General features: G+C 40.0%; 1 protein-coding gene across 1 annotated transcript; it reads left to right on the top strand.

Moving 5' to 3' along the window:
• The first annotated feature begins 396 nt into the window (after positions 1-396).
• Positions 397-22,718, top strand: LOC128687277 (rab-like protein 2A). The gene is made up of 6 exons (XM_053774645.2): positions 397-675; positions 6,677-6,786; positions 9,510-9,571; positions 11,836-11,965; positions 15,718-15,815; positions 18,596-22,718. The coding sequence occupies exons 1-6, from the start codon at positions 545-547 to the stop codon at positions 18,695-18,697; spliced, it is 633 nt and encodes a 210-aa protein (XP_053630620.1). The 5' UTR covers positions 397-544; the 3' UTR covers positions 18,698-22,718.
• Positions 22,719-26,057: the final 3,339 nt, after the last annotated feature.

Raw genomic sequence — 26,057 nt, 5'->3', positions numbered from 1 at the left:
AAATGGCGTATTGTATATTGTGTGAACTTTTTTAATTAAGTTTTGACTTTTGTCAACTTTTTGGGGGTAAGTAAAATATTATTTTTATGTTTTATTAATAAATATGTAGTGTTAAGGCAGCATAATCTTACACCAATAATACTTGAATTATTATCATTATTATTATTATTATTATTATTATTATTATTATTATTATTATTATTATTATTATTATTATTATTATTATTATTATTATTATTATTATTATTATAATTCTTTTTCTTATTATTATAGTTATTATAATTCTTCTTTTTATTATTATTAATATTGTTATTATTGTTGTTATTATTATTACCATCATAATTATCATTATTACTTAATAAATTATTAAAGAATAGCGTAGTATTCCCTGGTATGTGTGAGCGTGGTCAGTAAGGTCGACGTTGCTATACAATAACACAGCAACAACGACCTTACAGCCGTCACCACCTCTCACACACACATCCCCAAACACTCACTTTTACCACCATTTTTCCTCCATTTTAGCGTTATAAGTGAGGTAAATATGTCTGAGGAGGAGGGCGGGAAGGACGCCCAGGGTGAAGACACCAAGATAGACTACGATAAGACGACCACCAAGGGAGAATTAGCTGTTAAAGTTATATGTCTGGGGGACAGTGCTGTTGGCAAGTCTAAGTTAGTAAACCTTTTTGGATTTGTTTTTTTTAATGAAGTTTGGGGGTTCCTTGTGGGTTTAGAGCCCTGGTCGCTGTGATGTAACCCCCCTCCCCCAGAGTGTGTGCTCGCCTGGTTGTGGTTGCAGGGGTCGAGTCACAGCTTTTATGTGTGGGGCCCCTGTGGGTTTAGTGCCCGGTTCTGATGGTTGTAGTAATGATAATGCCCCTGTGGGTTTAGTGCCCGGTTCTGATGGTTGTAGTAATGATAATGCCCATGTGGGTTTAACACTCCACCCATATGTATTAAAAAATCAATGTTATGCACTGGTAATGTATGATGACTTAACCTAGGATAATTCTCTATAATGTTAATAATAATGTAATTATAATATATTTAAATATTTATGTAGTACTTTGTTACAAAATATTTTTTATAATATATTTCGTACCATAATTAAGAGGCACCTAAGTTTCCCCGTCTTCTAATAACACGTTCTTTTTTCCACTATAATCTACCTTTGCTCTTTTTTCCACTATAATCTACCTTCACTTTTTTCCACTATAATCTACCTTCACTCTTTTTTCCACTATAATCTCCCTTTGCTCTTTTTTCCACTATAATCTACCTTTGCTCTTTTTTCCACTATAATCTCCCTTTGCTCTTTTTTCCACTATAATCTCCCTTTGCTCTTTTTTCCACTATAATCTCCCTTTGCTCTTTTTTCCACTATAATCTCCCTTTGCTCTTTTTTCCACTATAATCTCCCTTTGCTCTTTTTTCCACTATAATCTCCCTTTGCTCTTTTTTCCACTATAATCTCCCTTTGCTCTTTTTTCCACTATAATCTCCCTTTGCTCTTTTTTCCACTATAATCTCCCTTTGCTCTTTTTTCCACTATAATCTCCCTTTGCTCTTTTTTCCACTATAATCTCCCTTTGCTCTTTTTTCCACTATAATCTACCTTCGCTCTTTTTTCCACTATAATCTACCTTTGTTTTTCCACTATAATCTACCTTTGTTTTTCCACTATAATCTACCTTTGTTTTTCCACTATAATCTCCCTTTGCTCTTTTTTCCACTATAATCTCCCTTTGCTCTTTTTTCCACTATAATCTCCCTTTGCTCTTTTTTCCACTATAATCTCCCTTTGCTCTTTTTTCCACTATAATCTCCCTTTGCTCTTTTTTCCACTATAATCTCCCTTTGCTCTTTTTTCCACTATAATCTCCCTTTGCTCTTTTTTCCACTATAATCTCCCTTTGCTCTTTTTTCCACTATAATCTCCCTTTGCTCTTTTTTCCACTATAATCTCCCTTTGCTCTTTTTTCCACTATAATCTCCCTTTGCTCTTTTTTCCACTATAATCTCCCTTTGCTCTTTTTTCCACTATAATCTCCCTTTGCTCTTTTTTCCACTATAATCTCCCTTTGCTCTTTTTTCCACTATAATCTCCCTTCGCTCTTTTTTCCACTATAATCTACCTTCGCTCTTTTTTCCACTATAATCTACCTTTGTTTTTCCACTATAATCTACCTTTGTTTTTCCACTATAATCTACCTTCGTTCGTAGATTATTGTGGAAAAACGAACGTGTTATTAGAAGGCGGGGGAACTTACGTGCCCCTTAAAATCGCTAACTAAGATGAGATCTACATACGTTATGTATCACATAGGTTGGTTGTATTTTGAGTTTATTTCTAGACATACATTTTGTAAGGCTTTTTATTTATTTATTTTTTTTTCAACAAGTCGGCCGTCTCCCACCGAGGCAGGGTGACCCAAAAAAGAAAGAAAATCCCCAAAAAGAAAATACTTTCATCATCATTCAACACTTTCACCACACTCGCACATTATCACTGTTTTTGCAGAGGTGCTCAGAATACAACAGTCTAGAAGCATACACATATAAAGATACACAACATATCCCTCCAAACTGCCAATATCCCAAACCCCTCCTTTAAAGTGCAGGCATTGTACTTCCCATTTCCAGGACTCAAGTCCGACTATATGAAAATAACCGGTTTCCCTGAATCCCTTCACTAAATATTACCCTGCTCACACTCCAACAGATCATCAGGTCCCAAGTACCATTCGTCTCCATTCACTCCTATCTAACACGCTCACGCACGCTTGCTGGAAGTCCAAGCCCCTTACCCACAAAACCTCCTTTACCCCCTCTCTCCAACCCTTTTGAGGACGACCCCTACCCCGCCTTCCTTCCCCTATAGATTTATATGCTTTCCATGTCATTCTACTTTGATCCATTCTCTCTAAATGACCAAACCACCTCAACAACCCCTCTTCTGCCCTCTGACTAATACTTTTATTAATTCCACACCTTCTCCTAATTTCCACACTCTGAATTTTCTGCATAATATTTACACCACACATTGCCCTTAAACAGGACATCTCCACTGCCTCCAACCATCTCCTCGCTGCTGCATTTACCACCCAAGCTTCACACCCATATAAGAGTGTTGGTACTACTATACTTTCATACATTCCCTTCTTTGCCTCCATAGATAACGTTTTTTGACTCCACATATACCTCAACGCACCACTCACCTTTTTTCCCTCATCAATTCTATGATTAACCTCATCCTTCATAAATCCATCCGCCGACACGTCAACTCCCAAGTATCTGAAAACATTCACTTCTTCCATATTCCTCCTCCCCAATTTGATATCCAATTTTTCTTTATCTAAATCATTTGACACCCTCATCACCTTACTCTTTTCTATGTTCACTTTCAACTTTCTACCTTTACACACATTCCCAAACTCATCCACTAACCTTTGCAATTTTTCTTTAGAATCTCCCATAAGCACAGTATCATCAGCAAAAAGTAACTGTGTCAATTCCCATTTTGAATTTGATTCCCCATAATTTAATCCCACCCCTCTCCCAAACACCCTAGCATTTACTTCCTTTACAACCCCATCTATAAATATATTAAACAACCATGGTGACATTACACATCCCTGTCTAAGACCTACTTTTACCGGGAAGTAGTCTCCCTCTCTTCTACACACCCTAACCTGAGCCTCACTATCCTCATAAAAACTCTTTACAGCATTTAATAACTTACCACCTATCCCATATACTTGCAACATCTGCCACATTGCTCCTCTATCCACTCTATCATATGCCTTTTCTAAATCCATAAATGCAATAAAAACTTCCCTATCTTTATCTAAATACTGTTCACATATATGCTTCAATGTAAACACCTGATCTACACATCCCCTACCCACTCTAAAACCTCCTTGTTCATCCGCAATCCTACATTCTGTCTTACATCTAATTCTTTCAATTATAACCCTACCGTACACTTTTCCTGGTATACTCAGTAAGCTTATTCCTCTATAATTTTTACAGTCTCTTTTGTCCCCTTTCCCTTTATATAAAGGGACTATACATGCTCTCTGCCAATCCCTAGGTACCTTCCCCTCTTTCATACATTTATTAAACAAAAGTACCAACCACTCCAACACTATATCCCCCCCTGCTTTTAACATTTCTGTCATGATCCCATCAGTTCCAGCTGCTTTACCCCCTTTCATTTTACGTAATGCCTCACGTACCTCCCCCACACTTACATTCTGCTCTTCTTCACTCCTAAAAGATGGTATACCTCCCTGACCAGTGCATGAAATTACTGCCTCTGTTTCTTCCTTAACATTTAAAAGTTCCTCAAAATATTCTCGCCATCTACCCAATACCTCCATCTCCCCATCTACTAACTCCCCTACTCTGTTTTTAACTGACAAATCCATATTTTCCCTAGGCTTTCTTAACTTGTTTAACTCACTCCAAAATTTTTTCTTATTTTCATTAAAATTTCTTGACAGTGCCTCTCCCACTCTATCATCTGCTCTCCTTTTGCACTCTCTCACCACTCTCTTTACCTTTCTTTTACTCTCCATATACTCTGCTCTTCTTATAACACTTCTGCTTTGTAAAAACCTCTCATAAGCTACCTTTTTCTCTTTTATCACACCCTTTACTTCATCATTCCACCAATCACTCCTCTTTCCTCCTGCCCCCACCCTCCTATAACCACAAACTTCTGCCCCACATTCTAATACTGCATTTTTAAAACTATTCCAACCCTCTTCAACCCCCCCACTACTCATCTTTGCACTAGCCCACCTTTCTGCCAATAGTCGCTTATATCTCACCCGAACTTCCTCCTCCCTTAGTTTATACACTTTCACCTCCCTCTTACTTGTTGTTGCCACTTTCCTCTTTTCCCATCTACCTCTTACTCTAACTGTAGCTACAACTAAATAATGATCCGATATATCAGTTGCCCCTCTATAAACATGTACATCCTGGAGCCTACCCATCAACCTTTTATCCACCAATACATAATCTAATAAACTACTTTCATTACGTGCTACATCATACCTTGTATATTTATTTATCCTCTTTTTCATAAAATATGTATTACTTATTACCAAATTTCTTTCTACACATAGCTCAATTAAAGGCTCCCCATTTACATTTACCCCTGGCACCCCAAATTTACCTACTACTCCTTCCATAACATTTTTACCCACTTTAGCATTTAAATCCCCAACCACCATTACTCTCACACTTGATTCAAAACTCCCCACGCATTCACTCAACATTTCCCAAAATCTCTCTCTCTCCTCTACACTTCTCTCTTCTCCAGGTGCATACACGCTTATTATAACCCACTTTTCACATCCAATCTTTATTTTACTCCACATAATCCTTGAATTAATACATTTATAGTCCCTCTTTTCCTGCCATAGCTTATCCTTCAACATTATTGCTACTCCTTCTTTAGCTCTAACTCTATTTGAAACCCCTGACCTAATCCCATTTATTCCTCTCCGCTGAAACTCTCCCACCCCCTTCAGCTTTGTTTCACTTAAAGCCAGGACATCCAGCTTCTTCTCATTCATAACATCCACAATCATCTCTTTCTTATCATCTGCACAACATCCACGCACATTCAGACTTCCCACTTTGACAATTTTCTTCTTCTTATTCTTTTTAGTAATCTTTACAGGAAAAGGGGTTACTAGCCCATTGTTCCCGGCATTTTAGTTGACTTTTACAACACGCATGGCTTACGGAGGAAAGATTCTTATTCCACTTCCCCATGGATATAAAAGGAAAATTAATAAGACCAAGAACTATTAAGATAAAATCAAAGAAAACTCAGATGAGTGTGTATAAATAAATGTGTACATGTATGTGTAGTGTGACCTAAGTGTAAGTAGAAGTAGCAAGACATGCCTGTAATCTTGCATATTTATGAGACAGACAAAAGACATCAGCAATCCTACCATCATGTAAAACAATCACAGGCTTCGTTTTACACTCACTTGGCAGGACGGTAGTACCTCCCTGGGTGGTTGCTGTCTACCAACCTACTACCTATAAGGCTTTTTATATACAGTGTAAATGTTTCTCATCCCACACATTCTCTAAAATTTAAGATTTTTAAAATTAATAGAATTGTCAAGTTATATGAGCTATGGAAAACTCCAGATGTTTTAACTTATTCACTTACACAACCATGCAAATTAATTTTAAAAAAAGTATGGTAGTGTATTATATTATTAAGATAAGATTTTGATTGGATTTTTAACCCCAGAGGGTTAGCCACCCAGGATAACTCAAGAAGGCAGTGCGTCATTGAGGGACTGTCTGTCTTATTTCCATTAGGTCGTCAATCTTGTCCCCCAGGATGCCACCCACACCAGTCCACTAACACCCAGGTACCTACTTGCTGGGTGAACAGGACAACAAGTGTAAAGAAACGCGTCCAGTGTTTCCACCCCTGCTGGAAATCAAGCTCCTACCCTCAGCGTGTGAAGCGGGAGCATTTTTGGTGGATGGCTACCAGAATCAGCAGCTCTCATCAATGTTTGCACAGTTTCTATACAAATACTGTATTGCACCAAAATAATAAAAATGCCATAGTGTACAGTAGTGTAAGAAAAATACAGTAATGCATTATATTTTATCATTATAATTATAGGCTTGTGGAGCGTTTCTTGATGGATGGCTACCAGCACCAGCAGCTGTCAACGTTCGCACTGACGCTGTACAGATATCGCACCAAGGTGGATGACACGGATGTATTAGTAGGTTGGTAAAATTTGTGGAATAATGTATTAGACTAGAGGCTTTCCAGTCTTAATATGAGTCTTTTTATAAATTCTGTTAAAGGTTGGGACAGATCAGTGACAGGGTTGTGGGGGTAATTACCTCACCCCTTAGTACCATTAAAATTTGGCATTTATATACAATATGCTTTATTTTTAGTTTATTGCATAAGACTTTATAGAAGAAATCACAGTAATCGTATGATTGCAGATATATAAAGAATACCACAGTGAAAATATTGTTATAAAAGACTACACATTAGGCATACAGTAGGACCCTGACTTATGAACTTTCAAGTTATAATGAACCACACCTATGATGTGTGTGTGCTTCATTTTCTACAAGTTTATAAGTTTTGGGTTAGAAACTGGGCCGGATATACAAACAAGATAATTAAGCTGTGTCTTAGGCCCTCATGATATAAGAGGTCTTAAAATTTTTTGCCCTTTTTACAATACACATGGCCCTCGTCTTATGACAGTTATGTTCTGACGAACCCATCATAAACTAAATACGTACAGTGGTATCCCGAGTTTCGGCCATAATTCGTTCCAGAAGACTGATCGAGTGCTGTTACTGATTGAATTTTTTCCCATAAGGAATAATGTAAATTAGATTAGTCTGCTTCAGACCCCCTAAAATACGCTTACAAAAGCACTTACAATACTACACTTACATAATTGTTTGAGTTGGGAGGTGTATGAAACTCAGGGTACCACTGTACCAGCATTGAAAAGTAAATAAATGAATCCAAGTTACAGACTTGCTGCCTTCATGCTGGGAAATTATCTTAAGTTTCACCTCCAAAGTACAGTGGACCCCCGGTTTTCGTAATTAATCTGTTCCAGAGAGAGTGACTAAACCCGAATCTGACGATTTAAGAATTAATTTTCCCCATAAGAAATAATGGAAATCCAATTAATCCGTTCCAGACGCCCAAAAGTATTAAAAAAAATAATTTTTTTTACATGAAACATACATTTCCCTACACAGAAAAAAGTGAGACATGCAGAATAAAACAATACTGAAATGACACTTACCTTTATTGAAGACTTATTGATGAGTGATGAGACTGGAGGAGGGGAGAGGATGGAGGTGTACTATTTTTTGGCAACACTGTTTTTCTTGAACACACTGGGATTTTCAGAGTGATACACCAGTAAAGGCTTCACTTTGAAATCCCCACTGGCATTACTACAAAACATGAGTGTTAGCCTGTCTTTCATAGGCTTGTGTCCTGGGAGTGCCTTTTCCTCCTGAGTAATGTAAGTCCTCTTTGGCATTTTCTTCCAAAAGAAGCCTGTTTTGTCACAATTGAACACTTGTTGGGGTTTGAATTTTTCAGCCTCTATGTACCCCTTCAATTCCTGAACATATTTTTCAGCCACTTTTTTGCCAGAACTGGCAGCCTCACTATGCCTTATCACACTGTGTATGTCACTACACTTCTTAAATCTCTCAAACCAGCCTTCGCTGGCCTTTAACTCGCCAATATCAGTACAGTGGACCCCCGGTTTACGATCGGCTCCCAATGCGACCAATTATGTAAGTGTATTTATGTAAGTGCATTTGTACGTGTATGTTTGGGGATCTGAAATGGACTAATCTATAATTCACAATATTTCTTATGGGAACAAATTCGTTCAGTAATGGCACGTGAACATACTTCTGGAATGAAATAATATCGTAAACCGGGGGTCCACTGTACTAGTTCCAGGCATTTTCTTTATGAAATCATCATGCAAATGCCTTGCCTTTTCACAAATTATTGACTGCATAACACTATCTTCTAATAATTGTTTCTCATTGATCCACACCAACAACAAAGTCTCCACATCTTCCAGAATTTGTGATCTCTGTTTTGTAAATATATTTGCACCTTTCACAACAACAGCTTCCTTGACCTGACCAGCTTTCTTTCTCTTGACTGCGATGGTTGTATGGAGTTTGTTATACAACCTGGCCAGCTTGGCGACGCGCACTCCACTTTCGTATTTTGCAATAATGTCTTACTTGAATTCCATAGTGTTTCTCATCCTCTTTACCAAAGGGCTGGCACTAGAAGCTTTCTTTGGGCCCATGATGGCTTATTTAGCAGTTACAAGCACTAAAAAGAATGGAATAGTACAAAATGTATCGTATGAACACATGGGATCATCCTCACTGGCTGATAACCAATGGCACACTGTCTGTAAATGGTGTGTCGGGCCGTTCAGACCACGCGGACACATTCGGGACAAATGACTAATGCCGAGTTCAGTGACGATCACCGAACCAATATTTTGACGAAAAAAACGTTACCTATTCCGAATATTACGAAATCCGACGACAGCGTAATTCGGGGGTCCACTGTAATTGCTTTTGCATCATCATAAAGCTGAAATATCCTAAATTGAGGAGCACCTGTACTCTGGCAGTGTATTATGTACTTTGGCCTTTAATGTTTTTCTGGTCTTTGAAACTTGGCATAACTTAGAACCTTACAGAATCAGTGTTCTGGGTTTAAGCCACTTGTTCTTGAGTTAAAACACTGGTCTTTCTTTCAACACGATGGCCATCTCTCACTGAGGCTGGGTGAACCCAAAAAAACACTTTCACCATCATTCACACTGTCGTCTTTACAGATGCCTCTAGCTTGCCTAGGAACTTTTAATGTGTAGCCAATACTAGTTTTTCAATAAATATGATATACATAATTCTTACAGATTTTTGGGATACAGCAGGACAAGAGAGGTTTCAGACAATGCATCCATCATACTATCACCAGGTATGTATGAACTTCACTTGCTCTGCTATTATTACTACAGCCTCTCCTCACTTAGCGACATACTCATTTACCGACGACTCAGACTTATGACGGGCTCTCTGACCAGTATGCATACCTAAATGATGTATATTAGAGCTGATTTCCTTTATTCTTTTTATTACCATATACAGTACACTACTGTATAAACATTTAAAAATATACCATAAATGTTATAAATGGTACAAAGGTGACATTAAAACAATATCAAAGATAGGTAACACAAACCCAGTACCATTATAGTATGCTCGTCATTTATCGACGAATTTGTTGCTAAGTGAGGAGCATAGTGAGGACAGGCTGTATTTCCTCTTTCTCAACTAAAAACTCAGGCATAACAATTTATATTTATAAATACATGTACTGTTGCTGAAAATAAAAGATTTTCTTATGGTTTACCCTTCAAGAGAGGTGGATGGATGATGGGGTTAAGAGTTTCTTGGGATTTTTGACCCTAGTCTAGAGGGTTAGTCACCCAGGATAACCCAAGAAAATCAAGTGTTTCATCAAGGACTGTCTGTCTTAGCTGATAGGTAGTGAAAAGATTTTACTGCAAACATATTACAGTGGACCCCCGCTTAACGATCACCTCCAAATGCGACCAATTATGTAAGTGTATTTATGTAAGTGCGTTTGTACGTGTATGTTTGGGGGTCTGAAATGGACTAATCTACTTCACAATATTCCTTATGGGAAAAAATTCGGTCAGTACTGGCACCTGAACATACTACTGGAATGAAAAAAGTTCGTTAACCGGGGGTCCACTGTATTTTTTTCACTCGAGAGAAGTGCTTTGATGCTGGCAAAAGGCTTTTGCTCTGAGGAATTGGAAGTACCTTTCCCTTCCTCAAATTAATCCTGATTACCTCCCATTCCCCAGGTGCTGTATACAATACTGTACAGGTTTATCTCAGCATGATACATTACATATACAGCCTCCCCTCACTTAACAGCGGAGTTCTGTTCCTAAGACCATGTCGGTAAACAAATTCACCGTTAAGAGAGAAGCATACTATAATGGTACTGGGTTTGTGTCAACCATCTTTGATATTGTTTTAATGTCACCTTTGCACCATTTATAACATTTATGGTATATTTTTAAATGTTTATACAGCAGTGTACTGTATATTGTAATAAACAGAATAGAGGAAATTAACTCTAATATATATTATTTAGGTATGCATACTGGTCAGAGCCCATTGTAAGTCCGAGTCGAGGGTAAACGAGTATGTCACTAAGTGAGGAGAGGCTGTACACAAATGGGCGACACTTGAGTAAATGATGAAATCCCATAGTTATGCAAAGCATTTTGGGCAAACTAGGTTAATTTTGTCCCCAGGATGCAACCCCACACCAGTCGGCTAACACCCAGGTACCTGCTTATTGCTAGGTGAACAGGGACAGCAGGTGTCTTCAGGAAACACGCCCTAATGTTTCCACCCGTACCTGGGATATACTACAAGGACATATTATATGTGATTATAAAAAGTAATTAGTTGGGTTATAGTCTAGTAAATTTTTAGGTACTATCTTTTATATTAGCTGACATGATGGGTATTATTTTGTACACTAGATGACATTTAATTCAGGAACTTGATTTATAGATTTACCACTTCCATATGGATATAATAATTTCTTATAAGTTCATTGAAACTTGTGAAGTAGTACTTTCCTCTGCAGAGTTAATGTCATCTCCATCATTGATTTCCTGACTAGTGTCATCCAATTTATAAGCATTTTTTTTTTTAATGTACCTGCCGTCTCCCACCGAGGCAGGGTGACCTGTAGTAATTTATATAGGAGAAAGGGCTACTAGCCCCTTGCTCCCGGCAGTTTAGTTGTTTTTATAAATGAAATGTTTGATGTAGCGCCCTCAGCTCATACATTGACGCCAGTGGCTTGATCCCCGGTACGGGCTGAGACATTGGAGTGTGTTTCCTTAAGAAACCTGCTATCCTTATTCACTTAGCAGTAAATAGGTACCTGGGTGTTAGCCGACTGGTATAGATCATATCCTGGGGCAAAATTAACCCAATTTGCCTGAAATGCTCTGCATAACAAGGAGCTTTCTACCTAGTATGTCATTCATGTCAGCTTTGGTCTGTACAGTATAAGTTATATCATGTTCTTGTAGAAATAAAGATTTGTTATTACTATTAGGTAAAGAATGCTTCTTTATTTGTTGGCTTGCCTGGCTATTGTGAGTAAATGGGATTTTTACTTTTCAGGCTCACGCTGCCATCCTGGTATTTGACGGTACTCGCAAAGTAACCTATAAGAACTTGCCGAACTGGTATAAGGAGTTGCGGCAAAATAGACCGGAGATCCCTTGCTTCTGTGCCGTCAATAAAATAGATGGTATGTACGAAATTGTAATAATGTTGGTAGCATTAACGATAATCTTTTAGGTAAAAGGTCAAGTGCGACTTATGCAACATTTTATTGTGGCAATGTTTTGCTCTCCAGGAGTTTTGTCAAGTAAAACATTGCCACAATAAATTATCGCATTAGTTTCATATGTTCTTTTACCTATAATGTGCAGAATTGTTTGGTTTCTATTATTTTTTTTTGTTCAGTGTGAATACGAACTTTATTTAAAAAAAAAAATGATTTTTCATTAAATTACAAACCTAAAATGGTTTAAGATGAAATTAGTAAATTATTAAAAGATTATTGATTATTAAAAGACTTAACCTAGCTTGATAGTAGTGTTAATCATTAAAAAACTTAACCAGGCCTATTTTTTTTTTATCATCACACTGGCCAATTCCCACCAAGGCAGGGTGGCCCAAAAAAGAAAAGCTTCCACCATCACTCACTCCATCACTGTCCTGCCAGAAGGGTGCTTTACACTACAGTTTTTAAACTGCAACTGTAGTGTAAAGCACCCTTCTGGCAGGACAGTGATGGAGTGAGTGATGGTGGAAGTTTTTCTTTTTTTGGGCCACCCTGCCTTGTTGGGAATCGGCCAGTGTGATAATAAAAAAAAAAAAAAAAAATAGGCCTGGTTAAGTCTTTTAATGATTAACACTACTATCAAGCTAGGTTAAGTCTTTTAATAATCAATAATCTTTTAATAATTTACTAATTTCATCTTAAACCATTTTAGGTTTGTAATTTAATGAAAAATAATAATTTTTTTTTTTTTTAAATAAAGCTCATATTCACACTGAACAAAAAAAATAATAGAAACCAAACAATTCTGCACATTATAGGTAAAAGAACATATGAAACTAATAATACGTATAATATTATTAATACAGTGGACCCTTAACCAGCGATGGCATCGATTAACGATAAATCTGACTAGCGATACATTTTAACGCAAAAATTTTGCCTCAACTAGCGCTTAAAAACCCGACCAGCACTATTCGGTCCATACGAGACGCGTCCACTTTGGCCTGAGCGCACTTCACTTGTCCCGTGGGTGCCAGTGTTTACAAGCTAGCCAGCCACCGTGGTCGCTTCCAAACATACAACTAGAACATTTCATATTATCACAGCCTTTGTAGTGATTGCACCTGCAAAATAAGTCACCATGGGCCCCAAGAAAGCTTCTAGTGCCAACCCTACAGCAAAAAGGGTGAGAAACCATACCCTGGGCGGGATTGAACCCGCGGTCAGAGAGTCTCAAAACTCCAGCCCGTCGTGTTAGCCACGGTGAGAATTACTATGGAGATGAAGAAAGAGATCATTGCTAAGTATGAAAGTGGAGTGTGTGTCTCTGAGCTGGTCAGGTTGTATAATAAACCCCAAGCAACCATTGCTACTATTGTGGGTAAGAAAACGGCAATCAAGGAAGCTGTTCTTGCCAAAGGTGCAGCTGCTGCTGCACCACAGTCAGCTGCTGTTGTTGCTGCACCACCATCAGCTGTATTACTCGAAGATGTGAAGAGAGTGTTGTTGGTGTGGCTTAACGTGAAACAATTACCGAGAAACAATTAACCCCGGAGGGTTAGCCACCCAGGATAACCCAAGAAAGTCAGTGCATCATCGAGGACTGACTAACTTATTTCCATTGGGGGTCCTTAATCTTGTCCCCCAGGATGCGACCCACAACAGTTGACTAACACCCAGGTGAACAGGAAAAAATGCCTGGAACTAGTGCTCATATTGGTGAGGCTAGTGGGGAGGATGTGGAAGAGTTGGTAGAGGAGGACAATGAAGAACAAACCACTGATGAGCTGCTAGATCATCTTCAATAGTAAGAGGCCACACCTGAGGAAACTGCTTCGGAGGAGGGGAGAGAGAAATTGAAGAAGTTGCCTACTTCAAAGATTAAGGAAATGTGTGCAATGTGGCTTAAAGTGCAAACCTTTTTTGATGAAAATGAGCCTCGCACAGCTATTGCAAGCCGTGCTGGTGACTATTACACTGACAATGTTGTGAAACACTTTAGGATAAAGGAATGAGAGGTACAGGCCTCTATGGACAGATATGTTGTGCGACAGAAGTCCAGTGACTCTGAAGCTGGTCCTAGTGGCATTAAAAGAACAAGGGAAGTAACCCCAGAAAAAGACTTGCTACCTCAAGTGCTAATGGAAGGGGATTTACCTTCTAAACACTAACAAGATCAACGGTCTCCCCTCCTCCCATCCCATCAATCATCACCAGATCTTCAATAAAGGTAAGTGTCATGTAACTGTGCATGTCTAATTCAGTTTGTGTGTATTAAAATTAATATTTCATGTGGTAAAATTTTTTTTTCATACTTTGGGGTGTCTTGCACCCATTAATTTGATTTCCATTATTTCTTATGGGGAAAATTAACTTGACTAACGATTATTTCGATTAACGATGAGCTCTCAGGAATGGATTAATATCGCTGGTTGAGGGTCCACTGTATTGTTAATTTTTAAGACTTAATCTAGCCTATAGAGATGATGGAATGAAATAGAATGACTTCGAGAGTGTATAAATCTGTAGCAAAGGGAAGACGGGGTAGAGGTTGGCCTAGGAAAGGTTGGAGGCAGGGGATAAAGGAGGTTTTGTGTGTGAGGGGCTTGAACCTCCAGCAAGCGTGCGTGAGCATGTTAGATAGGAGCAAATGAAGACAGATGGTTTTTAGGACTTGACATGCTGTTGGAGTGTAAGCAAGGTAACATTTATGAAGGGATTCAGGGAAACTGGCAGGCTGGACTTGATTCCTGGAGATGGGAAGTACAGTGTCTGCACTTTGAAGGAGGGGTGCTAATGCTGCAGTTTTATAACTGTAGTGTAAGCACACCTCTGGCAAGACAGTGATGGAGTGAATGATTATGAAAGGTTTTCTTTTTCGCGCCACCCTGCCTTGATGGGAAATGGCCGATGTTTTAAAAAAAATAATATTAATTATTAAAAGACTTAACCTAGCCTATACACATGCTCCTCGCTTTACATTGGTTTGATTTACGATATTTGGACTTTACGATGGTGCGATAGCGATGCTGTACAGTACAGTACTGCACATTTATTGACTGAATAAACCTGTATTCATTTATTTAATTTTCACTACTGGCATTTACTTACAGTAATTATTTATTTATTTATCTAGTCAGTGACAGTTATTTATATACTTATTTATCATACATTCATTTTCGACTTAGAGTATTTTCAACTTACAATGGGTTTTTCTACAGAACGTAACTCCATCGTACGAAGTGGAGCACCTGTACAATAGTGTTTAATTATTAAGAGACTTAATCTAGCCTATATAATAGTATTAATTATTAAAAGACTTAATCTAGAATGATAACAACTTTACTAAAGTTACTGTTAAGTAGTCTTTCTCTCATGGGATTTTTTTTTTTTTTTACCTTTTTTTGTGATTGGTGTATGCCATTATTAACTGATGTGCAGTACCCAATAAACTTCTTTTCATGTGACTTTACTGATTTGTTACTATGCTAAATTTATTGATCAAAGGGATAACTGAAATTTATTGATCAAAGAATGAAATGAAAGTTGACAAATGGTGATCATTAATTTTTAATTTTATGGCCAAAAATGTTTTGGCTATTTCCAGAATTAGAATTAAGTTCTTAGTCATATAAGAATGGTCTTATGGATCTTGCAGTAAATACCTCCAGTAGTTAGGTATTCAGAGTAACCCAAGTGATCTTGTATTTCAGAAAATGAAGATATTGCTGGGAAGGCCTTTGCTTTTCCAGAGAAGAACAACATCCCCATGTACTATGTGTCAGCATCCAACGGCACCAATGTTGTGAAGGTGGGTTCAGGTCTCTGTGTTTGTGTGTGATGTAGGGATGTACAGTAAGTCCTTAACTTATAAACATGTTCAGAATCTTCTGTATTGTGTATAATATTATTCTTTCTTTCAACACATCGGCCGTATCCCACTGAGATGGGGTGGCCCAAAAGAAAAAATGAAAGTTTCTCCTTTTACATTTAGTAATATATACAGAAGGGGTTACTAGCCCCTTGCTCCCAGCATTTTAGTGGCTTACGGAGGAAGAATTCTGATCCACTTCCCCATGGAGATAACAAGAAATAAACAAGAACAAGAACTAGTAAGAAAATAGAAGAAAACCCAGAGAGGTGTGTATATATATATATATTCTTTCTTTCTTTCAACACACCGGCCGTATCCCACTGAGGCGGGGTGGCCCAAAAGAAAAAAACCAAAGTTACTCCTTTCAAATTTAGTAATATATACAGGAGAAGGGGTTACTAGCCCCTTGCTCCCGGCATTTTAGTCGCCTCTTACAACACGCATGGCCTACGGAGGAAGAATTCTGTTCCACTTCCCCATGGAGATAAGAGGAAATAAACAAGAACAAGAACTAGAAAGAAAATAGAAGAAAACCCAGAGGGGTATGTATATATACGCTTGTACATGTATGTGTAGTGTGACCTAAGTGTAAGAAGTAGCAAGACGTACGTGAAATCTTGCATGTTTATGAGACAGAAAAAGACACCAGCAATCCTACCATCATGTAAAACAATTACAGGTTTCCGTTTTACGCTCAATTGGCAGAAGGGTAGTACCTCCCTGTGCAGTTGCTGTCTACCAACCTACTACGTAGGTAATATTATATAATACATAATTCAGGAAGCCCCCAGTGTGTTTGTAAGTCGAGGGCGTACTGTATTTGATTTGTTGAATAAGACATGTGTAATACTTTGGTATGTGTTGCCATTATTATAATCATGGGGGAGCACTAAACCCATAGGATTATACAGTGCATGTAGGGGGGGATAGAAGTTACACTCGATTCAGGGAACTGGAGGACGGATCCAGTTCCCTAGATCAAGAGCCTCTCACCAGCGTTAAGGAACCTCCCTTCAGGGGTATGTGTTGCCAAAATATTTTGCCTGCCCAGTAGGCTGTGTAGCATCAGTAATATGATACATTTTTTTTTTTTTTTTTTTTAACAAATTGGCCATCTCCCACCGAGATAGGGTGACCCAAAAAGTGAGATATATGTGGTTCAAAACTGCATGTATCCCTACCCCTCCTTTAGAGTGCAGGCACGGTACTTTCCATCTCCAAGTTTATGTATCTATAGCTTATGGTTAGCTATCTAATCACTATATAGGAGGGCCTCTCTTTACAACATTTTGCTTTATGGCATTTCACTAATGCAGCGGTTTTCAGTTATACCCATTCTTCATATATTCAGACTTCCTACAATAAATATATTCACCACTTACCATAAGCTAATGGATGAAAATATTTCAAGTAATGTGTGTACTGTATACATAGTTTTTAGACCTAGCTCTATTGCTCACTTAATACATGATAGTGCAAGTGTGTTATCAGGCTTTTACATGCATTTGAAAGTGAAAAAAAAGGCTATGTTTCATTTTACAGCAATTTTTGCCTTACAGTAGTAGCTTGGAACCTAACTTGCTGTATAAGTGGGGCTCTCCTGTACAGCAGTAGCCCAGAACTTAACCTGTTGTATAAGTGGGGCTCTCCTGTACAACAGTAGCCCAGAACTTAACCTGTTGTATAAGTGGGGCTCTCCTGTACAGCAGTAGCCCAGAACTTAACCTGTTGTATAAGTGGGGCTCTCCTGTACAGCAGTAGCCCAGAACTTAACCTGTTGTATAAGTGGGGCTCTCCTGTACAGCAGTAGCCCAGAACTTAACCTGTTGTATAAGTGGGGCCCTCCTGTACAGTAGTAGCCCAGAACTTAACCTGTTGTATAAGTGGGGCTCTCCTGTACAGTAGTAGCCCAGAACTTAACCTGTTGTATAAGTGGGGCTCTCCTGTACAGTAGTAGCCCAGAACTTAACCTGTTGTATAAGTGGGGCTCTCCTGTACAGTAGTAGCCCAGAACTTAACCTGTTGTATAAGTGGGGCTCTCCTGTACAGTAGTAGCCCAGAACTTAACCTGTTGTATAAGTGGGGCTCTCCTGTACAGTAGTAGCCCAGAACTTAACCTGTTGTATAAGTGGGGCTCTCCTGTACAGTAGTAGCCCAGAACTTAACCTGTTGTATAAGTGGGGCTCTCCTGTACAGTAGTAGCCCAGAACTTAACCTGTTGTATAAGTGGGGCTCTCCTGTACAGTAGTAGCCCAGAACTTAACCTGTTGTATAAGTGGGGCTCTCCTGTACAGTAGTAGCCCAGAACTTAACCTGTTGTATAAGTGGGGCTCTCCTGTACAGTAGTAGCCCAGAACTTAACCTGTTGTATAAGTGGGGCCCTCCTGTACAGCAGTAGCCCAGAACTTAACCTGTTGTATAAGTGGGGCCCTCCTGTATAACAGTAGCCCAGAACTTAACCTGTTGTATAAGTGGGGCCCTCCTGTATAACAGTAGCCCAGAACTTAACCTGTTGTATAAGTGGGGCCCTCCTGTATAACAGTAGCCCAGAACTTAACCTGTTGTATAAGTGGGGCCCTCCTGTACAGCAGTAGCCTGGAACCTAATCTACTGTATAAGTGGAGCCCTCCTGTACATGGTTTTATAATTATTGTCACTTATGCTATTTTTTTTCTTTTGTATGAATATACTGATTCTGATAGCCTTGTTTTCAACAGTTGTTCAAGGATGCTATTGATGCTGCCTTCCAGTACAAGAAAAACCCAACTGACTTTACTGACCAGATCATGGAGGAGCTGGAGATGGACATGACTTTGTGAGCTGCACTCGTAACCTGGTGGACTTCTTGGTCACTTCTTACACAGCGAGATGGACTTCCTGGTCACATCTTAGCACAGCAAGTGCACATAGGAAGTGTGTCTGTCTTGCACTCGGCGGACAGAGAATCAAGGCTCTGTCACGTCTCGAATGACCCACATGGGTTTAGTGATTCACCTGAATAATTTAAGTCATAATTATAAATGAGTGTAAAACGAAAGCCTGTAATTGTTTTACATGGTGGTAGGATTGCTGGTGTCTTTTGTCTGTCTCATAAACATGCAAGATTTCAGGTACGTCTTGCTACTTCTACTTACACTTAGGTCACACTACACATACATGTACAAGCATATATATACACACCCCTCTGGTTTTTCTTCTATTTTCTTTCTAGTTCTATTTCTTGTTCTTGTTTCTTTCCTTTTATCTCCATGGGGAAGTGGAACAGAATTTTTCCTCCGTATGCCATGCGTGTTGTAAGAGGCAACTAAAATGCCAGGAGCAAGGGGCTAGAAACCCCTTCTCCTGTATAAATTACTAAATTTAAAAAGAGAAACTTCTGTTTTTCTTTTTGGGCCACCCTGCCTCAGTGGGATACAGCCGATTTGTTGAAAGAAGAAGAATTATAAATTTGGTCATCAGTTCAATGGTATCAAATGTTACCAGATTTTATTAATAGCTAATACTATACTTATACTTATTATACTTATAAATGGCATCAGTTTATAAACATAATAGTGACATGGTACCGTATAGTTTTTAATATATAGATACAAAGTAAGTTTTACGAACTAAAACTTCACACGTTTTGAGAATGTAACTATATGAGGAGGAAGGAATTACATTGGCTGCAAACTTTTGGAAATGCAACACAGTTGCATGTGCAGAATGATCCTTTATTCACACGATGTTTTACATTTGAACTTTATTGAAAAATCACCTTCCAATAAAGTTTTGCTCTCCATATAGTGTTTTTTATGTATTTGTCAGCAAGTCTTGCCAGCCAACATGGCAAGAAGCATCTGTATATTGATGTGTTTGGCAGGACAGGAGAATGTTTGTGGTACCCTTGTGTCACTAGCAGTTCTATAAAGTGATATTGGTGTGTATGGTGTCGTATTAACTTCTTTCTGATGGTTCTTGATTTTTAAGTATGAGACCATAGTTAAAATGATCCCCCTGAACTGCAACATTTCCTGCCCCTCTTTTATACCTTTAATATACTCTTGATTGGTTTTGAGAGTTTTCCTACACCTTTAGTCCTCCTTCAGAGTGCAGGCACTGTACTTATGCACCATGCAATTTCTACTTTCTCATTAACCCTTAAACTGTCCAAACGTAGATCTACGTTTACATGCGTAGCGCTCTGAACGTAGATCTACAGTTTTTTATGTGCTTTCAAATGGAGAAAATAAAGGTCGGAGCGCTACGCACATAAACGTAGATCTACGTTTGTACGGGTGTCTCTCACTTTCTGCAGTTCATGTGTTGTACACCATGGCAGCTGTACTAAGCCAGACATCAACACTTAATTCCACATAATAAGACTTTACAGTACTCTTTGTGAACTGCACCAATCACATAGTGAATGTATATTGCAGATAGAGAATTGCTGAGAGAAATGGGGCAGTGCATAATAACGAATTTGCAAAAAAATGATGGAAACCTGCAGAACATACAAGATTTTCTTTGAACACACCGGCTTCCTCCCGCTGAGGCATCTCTTGTGACACTCGTCGATGGGATAATATATATATATGTGTTCAGTAAATCCTTGACTTACAAACACATTGAAGACCTCCTGAATTGTGTTATTATTATTTTTTATTAACACACTGGCCGATTCCCACCAAGGCAGGGTGGCCCAAAAAAGAAAAACTTTCACCATCATTCACTCATCACTGTCTTGCCAGAAGGGTGCTTTACACTACAGTTTTTAAACTGCAACATTAACACCCCTCCTTCAGAGTGCAGGCACTGTACTTCGCATCTCTAGGATTCAAGTCCGGCCTGCCAGTTTCCCTGAATCCCTTCATAAATGTTACTTTGCTCACACTCCAACAGCACATCAAGTATTAAAAACCACTTGTCTCCATTCACTCCTATCAAACATGCTCATGCATGCCCGCTGGAAGTCCAAGCCCCTTGCACACAAAACCTCCTTTACCCCCTCCCTCCAACCTTTCCTAGGCCGACCCCTACCCCGCCTTCCTTCCACTACAGACTGATACACTCTCGAGTCATTCTGTTTCGCTCCATTCTCTCTACATGTCCGAATCACCTCAACAACCCCTCTTCAGCCCTCTGGACAACAGTTTTGGCAATCCTGCACCTCCTCCTAACTTCCAAACTACGAATTTTCTGCATTATATTCACACCACACATTGCCCTCAGACATGACATCTCCACTGTCTCCAGCCTTCTCCTCGCTGCAACATTCATCACCCATGCTTCACACCCATACAAGAGCGTTGGTAAAACTATACTCTCATACATTCCCCTCTTTGCTTCCAAGGACAAAGTTCTTTGTCTCCACAGATTCCTAAGTGCACCGCTCACCCTTTTCCCCTCATCAATTCTATGATTCACCTCATCTTTCATAGACCCATCCGCTGACATGTCCACTCCCAAATATCTGAATACATTTACCTCCTCCATACTCTCTCCCTCCAATCTGATATCCAATCTTTCATCACCTAATCTTTTTGTTATCCTCATAACCTTACTCTTTCCTGTATTCACTTTCAATTTTCTTCTTTTACATACCCTACCAAATTCATCCACCAACCTCTGCAACTTCACTTCAGAATCACCCAAGAGCACAGTGTCATCAGCAAAGAGCAACTGTGACAACTCCCACTTTGTGTGATTCTTTATCTTTTAACTCCACACCTCTTGCCAAGACCCTCGCATTTACTTCTCTTACAACCCCATCTATAAATATATTGAACAACCATGATGACATCCAGGGCCGGATTAAGAAGTCTCCGGGCCCTAGGATATTCAGATTGGCGGGGCCCCTTTGAGTTACGGGTAAGTGAAGCGACCCCTTCCAGCTTGGGGGTGGGGGGGGGGGGGTCGGTGTGAGCCTGTTTAAGGTCTAATTAAATACATTCTGGCTATTTAGATTAAATTTAATAGGGAAAGTACATCAAGACAACCAAAACCATTTACCAACAGCCATTATAACTATCTTGTTAAATCATGCATTTTAAAGAGAATAAACTTAAGACAGCATAGTATTACTAGATTAGGCTATTAAAGTAGTGACATCATGTACCTATTATATTCAGCATAACCACTACAGCACTATTATTCCCTTTATAAATCACTGACCATTATTGTTATCATTGCATCATGCATAACACTATCAAATCATATAAACTCAAGAAAGTAAAGAATTGTTTATATTCACAGGCACTTCTTAAATAAACTTTTTTCTGGATTTCATATTGGCAAAATCATCAATTATATTCTGAAAATCAATATTTCTTGTTAGATCAGACTCAATGGTCAACAAGGCTAGGTTACACAATTTGTCTTGGCTCATTGTTGAACGGAGCTGGTTTTTCACTCTTTTCAAAACAGAAAATGGACGTTCTCCTTCACAGTTAGTAGCTGGAAGTGTTAGGTAAAGGCGATACACTCTGTCAACATTAGGGAAGGTTTCTGAGATACCTGCATTTCTTAAATGTTTCAAAGCAGCTGAGGGCGCACATTTTTCAGGTGGAGCTTTAATCTGATTCATATACCCAGAAAAATAAACTATTTCTTCAACAAATGTGTCCTGAACATCTGCTGAAAGGTGTTGTTGCAACTTTAATACAGCTTCTCTCAATTCTGCATCTGGCATAGTAGTAATTTTGAACAGAAATCCAAACTTGTCATTGAGATTCTGGTAGATTTCTTTTCTTTTCACAAATTCTGTAATCAGTGAATCCAGAATGACGAAGTATGTAGCTGTCAGAAAATTGGAGAGGAATCTCCCATACTCGCCCATTAGCGGGAAAACACAGCTGTTCTGATGTAAACAAAGGCGTGTTGAGTGTTGCCATCTATGGTTAGGTTTATTTATTTTTATTTTATTTTATTTCATTATTTTTGTTTTGATTAATTTTTAAAAATCAATTTTATTCTCCAAACACTTGAACTTTTTAGGTAGGGACCCCTTTGCACTTGCACCATGTGCGCAGTCTTGGATGCGCGGGGCCCTAGGCAAATGCCTAGTTTGCCTATGTGGTAATCCGGCCCTGGTGACATCACACATCCTTGTCTAAGGCCTACTTTTACTGGGAAATAATCTCCCTCTTTCCTACCTACTCTAACTTGAGCCTCACTATCCTCGTAAAAACTCTTCACTGCTTTTAGTAACCTACCTCCTATACCATACATAATGTTCATAATGACTCGAGAAATCGTAATGACACGATTGCAAATAAACCATACCCCCGGCCGGGATTGAACCCGCGGTCATAGAGTCTCAAAACTCCAGCCCGTCGCGACGCGACGGGCTGGAGTTTTGAGACTCTATGAGTGGCTAACGCGACGGGCTGGAGTTTTGAGACTCTATGACCGCGGGTTCAATCCCGGCCGGGGGTATGGTTTATGTTCATAATACATGTACTGGAAATCTTCAACTTACGAACACGTTTGGGACCTTTCGTATTGTGTATAATAATAATATACCCAGTAATAACATAATAATAATCACAATACAGAGGATTCTCAATGTCTTTGTCCTCTTCAAGGGGGGCTCCTTGGTGTGGTGAAGAGGCTCTTGGTCTGAGGAATTAGACCTGCTGGACTCCTTCCTCAGACCAAACCTAATTACCCCCCAATCCCCCATTCCCTATCCCATCCTCCCCTTTTTCCTTTCCTCCTCCTCCTCCCCACCCCTCCCTTTTGCCCTTCCTTTTTGGCCGTTGGTTTTTTTTTTTTTTTTTTTTTTTTTTTTTTCTCCACAGGCATGCTAGTTCCTAGGTAGGGGAAAGGGTACCGGGGTCCATCCCATTCCGTTGAGGTTCTTGGTGGTGGCGTAGTTTGCAGTGGAATCTGGATTGCCTGGGGATGTCCCGATCCCTCTCCGGTATCCCGGAGGGTGGCTTTGGGTGTCTCTCAGGCGACAGGTGTATCTCTGGAAGCCACCTTTCAGATTCCGGGGGTGGTGGCCGAAGGAGGTATGCTTTGTGGTGGATTTCCGGCCGCCCTTTCTCTTGTCCACCGAGGTAGCTCGGCAGATGTGAGGTTGCTATCCTGGATTGCCGGTTTACTGGCATAATGGGTAGGGTATGGCACGGGTTCCATGCTGCATCTGCGCTACTTGCGGTGCTGAGGTCCTGTTGGGCGCGGAGGGAGATTTCTGGCCCTCCTAGGAACTATCCCTCCCCGGTCCACCCTTTTTTTATTCTTTTTTTTATTTTTATTTTCTTTTCTTCTTTCTTTTTTTTCTTAAAAACAAAAAGAAAGAAGTAACCTAACCATGGCAGCCCTAGTCCGGGCCCCTTCTTGATACCGCACCCCATTCTGACCCCGCCTCGTCTTTGGACCACTCTTCGGACACTCCTCATGCCTCTGTACCTCTTGCCGGTGCTGTTTCCTCACCCGCTTCAGGTACTGAGGCCTCGACTGACTCCTTCAATTTATCTGACCTTCGCTCTCCTCTGACTATGCTTCCGGCCTCTCCCTCTACGGTGCGGCAATTTTCGAATCACCGACCCGTTCCACGTCGGACCAACTCTGGTCCCACGCCTAAACGCCAACGACAATTACCTGCTGATGATACTTCTCCACCTTCTCGTTCTTCTCAGAAAAGATCGACACGTCCTTCACTACCTTTCCACGCTCGGTTTCAGACTGCACAATGGACTAAATTCTTCACTTTACAACCGACTTCCTCTACTGCCTATCTTTCTGACCACAGTATTGGCAAGGCACTCCTACGCCATGTTGGTAAAGATATTTCTTTTCATGCTCTTAAGAGCGGTACGTGCATCATCACCGTACAGAATGCTACCCAGGCTCATGAGCTTTCTCATCTTTCCCATATCGATACTGTTCCTGCACTATTGAAAAACATCATTCCCTCAATTCTTGTAGTGGTACCGTCATTCTTCCCCATACCATAGTTCAACAAAGTTTCCAGACATGTGGCACTGACATTCTTGAACAGCTGGAACTCCAAGATCTCCCAATCCTCAAGGTAGACACTTACGTTCTTCCTGCCCGCGGGCGGAGACGATACCCTAGCAATGTGGCTCGTTTAACTTTTGACAGCCGTGAACTCCCATCCTCAGTTTATGTAGCAGGACATCGGTTACAAGTTCAAAAGGTGATCCCTACACCGCAACAGTGTAGAAATTGCTGGCGATTTGGCCATCCAGCGAAATATTGCAGATCTATCGCCGAATGCCCAGTCTGTGGTGCCGATGACCATTCTAATACGTCTTGCAATCAACCTCCCTCTTGCCTTAATTGTCATGAGGCTCACCCTTCGTACTCTCGCCGTTGTTAAGTCTACTTAAACGAGCGGGAAATCCGTTACCTCAAAGAGGCAGAAGGTCTCCCTTATGCCATGGCAGTTTCTCATCTCCGCCTCCAAGGGAGACTACCTTGTGTTTCTTATTCCCTTGTTTCAAAACGTCCCCCCATTTCTGGTATCCCATCTTCTGCACCCACCTCTGTGGTTACCTCTCCCATAGTCACTCCTGTATCTAATTCTTTTGCTGTCCTCGGCTCAGACGTCCCTACTTCAACGCCTCAGTCTGATCTCGCTTCTTCGTGTTCTCTCTCACAAGCCTCAGTAACGACGAGATCTCGTGTGACACCTCCTCCCAATCGTCCCTCTACTTCTCAAAAGTCAAAAAAAGGTCCGTTAACACCTCCTACCCATCTTCCACCTCCTCATTTTACCTTCCCTGTCTCTGTACCTGGTTCTCCCCCTCTCACTGGCTCTGTTACAAGTGTAGAGGTTCACCCTCCTCCTCGTACTGTACCTCCCTCCCCTGTTCCCTCCCAAGTTTCTTCCTCTTCTGCCACCTCCCAGGTTTCTACCTCTTCTGTCCCCTTCCATGCTTCTCCAGTTCCCTCCACCCTTTCGCCCCCCCCTACCTTGGTAGAATCCAATACAGTTCCAATCTTTACTCATCCTCCCCCTACCATTTCCAATATTGTCTCCCATACGACGTCTCTGAATTCCAAAACACTTGAAGCAATCTCTGAATATATTGCAGAGACCAAACCATCAATGGACACTGATCCATCCTCCGTTCCTTCTCTCTCCTCTGCTCCATCTGCGCAACTCCTTTCTTCACAGCGCACCGTTCCTTCACTGCTTGAACGTTTTCCACTGCCTCCGCATGTGGA

This window comes from Cherax quadricarinatus, chromosome 62 (genome assembly GCF_038502225.1).
Source record: "Cherax quadricarinatus isolate ZL_2023a chromosome 62, ASM3850222v1, whole genome shotgun sequence".
Taxonomy (NCBI): Eukaryota; Metazoa; Arthropoda; class Malacostraca; order Decapoda; family Parastacidae; genus Cherax; species Cherax quadricarinatus.
The sequence above is the reverse complement of the archived record's forward strand: the minus strand, read 5'-3'. Positions and strand labels throughout refer to the sequence as shown.

Bases quoted from the DNA above. Each gene is read 5' to 3' on its own strand.
- LOC128687277 (XM_053774645.2), top strand. From the start codon at position 545: ATGTCTGAGGAGGAGGGCGGGAAGGACGCCCAGGGTGAAGACACCAAG. The intron at 11,966-15,717 runs GTATGTACGAAA...CTTGTATTTCAG, and splicing joins TGCCGTCAATAAAATAGATG to AAAATGAAGATATTGCTGGG. The intron at 15,816-18,595 runs GTGGGTTCAGGT...TGTTTTCAACAG, and splicing joins ACGGCACCAATGTTGTGAAG to TTGTTCAAGGATGCTATTGA.